Below are 1,641 nucleotides of genomic sequence, written 5' to 3' on the forward strand. Positions count from 1 at the left end.
TACATTTCCTTCAGCCTGAGGCTTATTCATTTCACTTTAGGTGTGAAGGGTTTTTAAATTTACAAAAAAAATGTTAAAAACTTTTTTTTATATTAAAAACAAACAAACAAGCCCAGCGCACATGATAAAAATAACGCAAATGTGACACAACACCATAACAAGTAACTAAGTAATGCAATTAGTAACTCATTTAGGAAGTAATGCAATATTGTAATGCATTACTTTTAAAAATAACTTATCCAACACTGATTATTAAGTATAAAGACAAAATAATAATAATAATAATAATAATAATAATAATAATAATAATAATAATAATAAGTTAATGGATATTTATCTTCAAATTGGTGTTGTTGAGATGCAAGAATCAAGCAATTGAGTTTATAGGTAGTAGAACATTTTTATTGAGTATTGCAGACAGGTAGAATAATATTTATATTTTTTATGCTAAACAGAGTGCTCATGATAAGCACAATTACACACAGAGAGATGCATGGAGAGTTATAGATTTGGTTCTTTAAAAGATAACTTATTTTTTTTATTTTTTTTGCACTTGAAAACAAAGAAAGGCAAAAAATAACAAGTGATTAGCATAATTTTGTGAGGCCCAATTCAGCCTATCATCTATACATTAATTATGCCTTCGTCATAATGTACAGGCCATCCTCCATCACACCCCAAAACAATATAACGAGTGGACTTCTTCCCTCTATATTGGCAATTTGGGTGTCTCTGTCCACTTTGTAATTTGCAGGTGACCACAGGAAAAGGCTGGTTGCTCTTAAACAGATTTCCACGCAGGTGAGTTCCTCCATTTCCACAAACTACTCTAATATTATTTGAATTTGCTTTTATGAAGGTATTGACTTCTTTGCAGCCATTTGCAGTTCCAGAGTCAGTGATGTCTCTCTTTCTGATTTCTTTGTCACAATCATGCTCACTTACATGAGGACCAAAATGCTGATTAAGGAATTTTATATAATTATATGGTTGACCAGAATCAGTGAAAGAAGCAGCCAAGACCAGCAGCAGAATCACAGCAGACTGATGAATCTCCATGACCTGGTGAACAACACAAACATCAGAACACCTTCTTCAGACATTTGACTTGCACATCTTACTTTACTTTAACTCAGCTGTGCATGTTTTTGTAAACAGACCATTGTACCATTTTTCTATTTTTATATCTGCACCAAGACACACTTCATGTATATATAATAATTGCTGATGAAATTTCCAGTTCTTACCTTGTTGTTCTGGGTAAAATAATTCTAATAGTTGTCTTCTTTTGCTTGGAGGCTTTGCGGTAATCAACAGCTCTTTGTAGACCAATTGCAGTGTGTGATCAAGCAGACACAGAGAGCTAGTGTGCTTTCATAACACTCCAGGTTATTAGGAAAGATGGGTCAAATTTATACTCCCAGTTTTCATGAGAGTGTACCAGTGTGTTCAAGGTCTAGTTCTTGTTTTGTCTGTAGGTATGTCTGTGATGTGTACATAACAACCCAAGGGCAGTATTGCACAAGAAAAGTCAAAAGTACAGCCCCCAAAAAAGGCTATAAAATCATTGAAAGATATCACTGAGGCTAATGACACCTTGTTGAAGGCCTGAATTTTATTGTAGATTTTAAACTTCCAGTC

The 1,641-nt window shown here is 33.7% G+C and overlaps 1 protein-coding gene across 1 annotated transcript; it reads right to left on the bottom strand.

Annotated features, from left to right (window-relative positions):
- Positions 1–624: 624 nt before the first annotated feature.
- Positions 625–1,059, bottom strand: LOC141337826 (ribonuclease-like 3). Its single transcript, XM_073843414.1, has one exon. It carries the CDS (start codon positions 1,057–1,059, stop codon positions 625–627), a length of 435 nt encoding a protein of 144 aa, XP_073699515.1.
- Positions 1,060–1,641: the final 582 nt, after the last annotated feature.

The sequence above is a fragment of the Garra rufa genome, chromosome 7 (genome assembly GCF_049309525.1).
Source record: "Garra rufa chromosome 7, GarRuf1.0, whole genome shotgun sequence".
Classification (NCBI taxonomy): domain Eukaryota; kingdom Metazoa; phylum Chordata; class Actinopteri; order Cypriniformes; family Cyprinidae; genus Garra; species Garra rufa.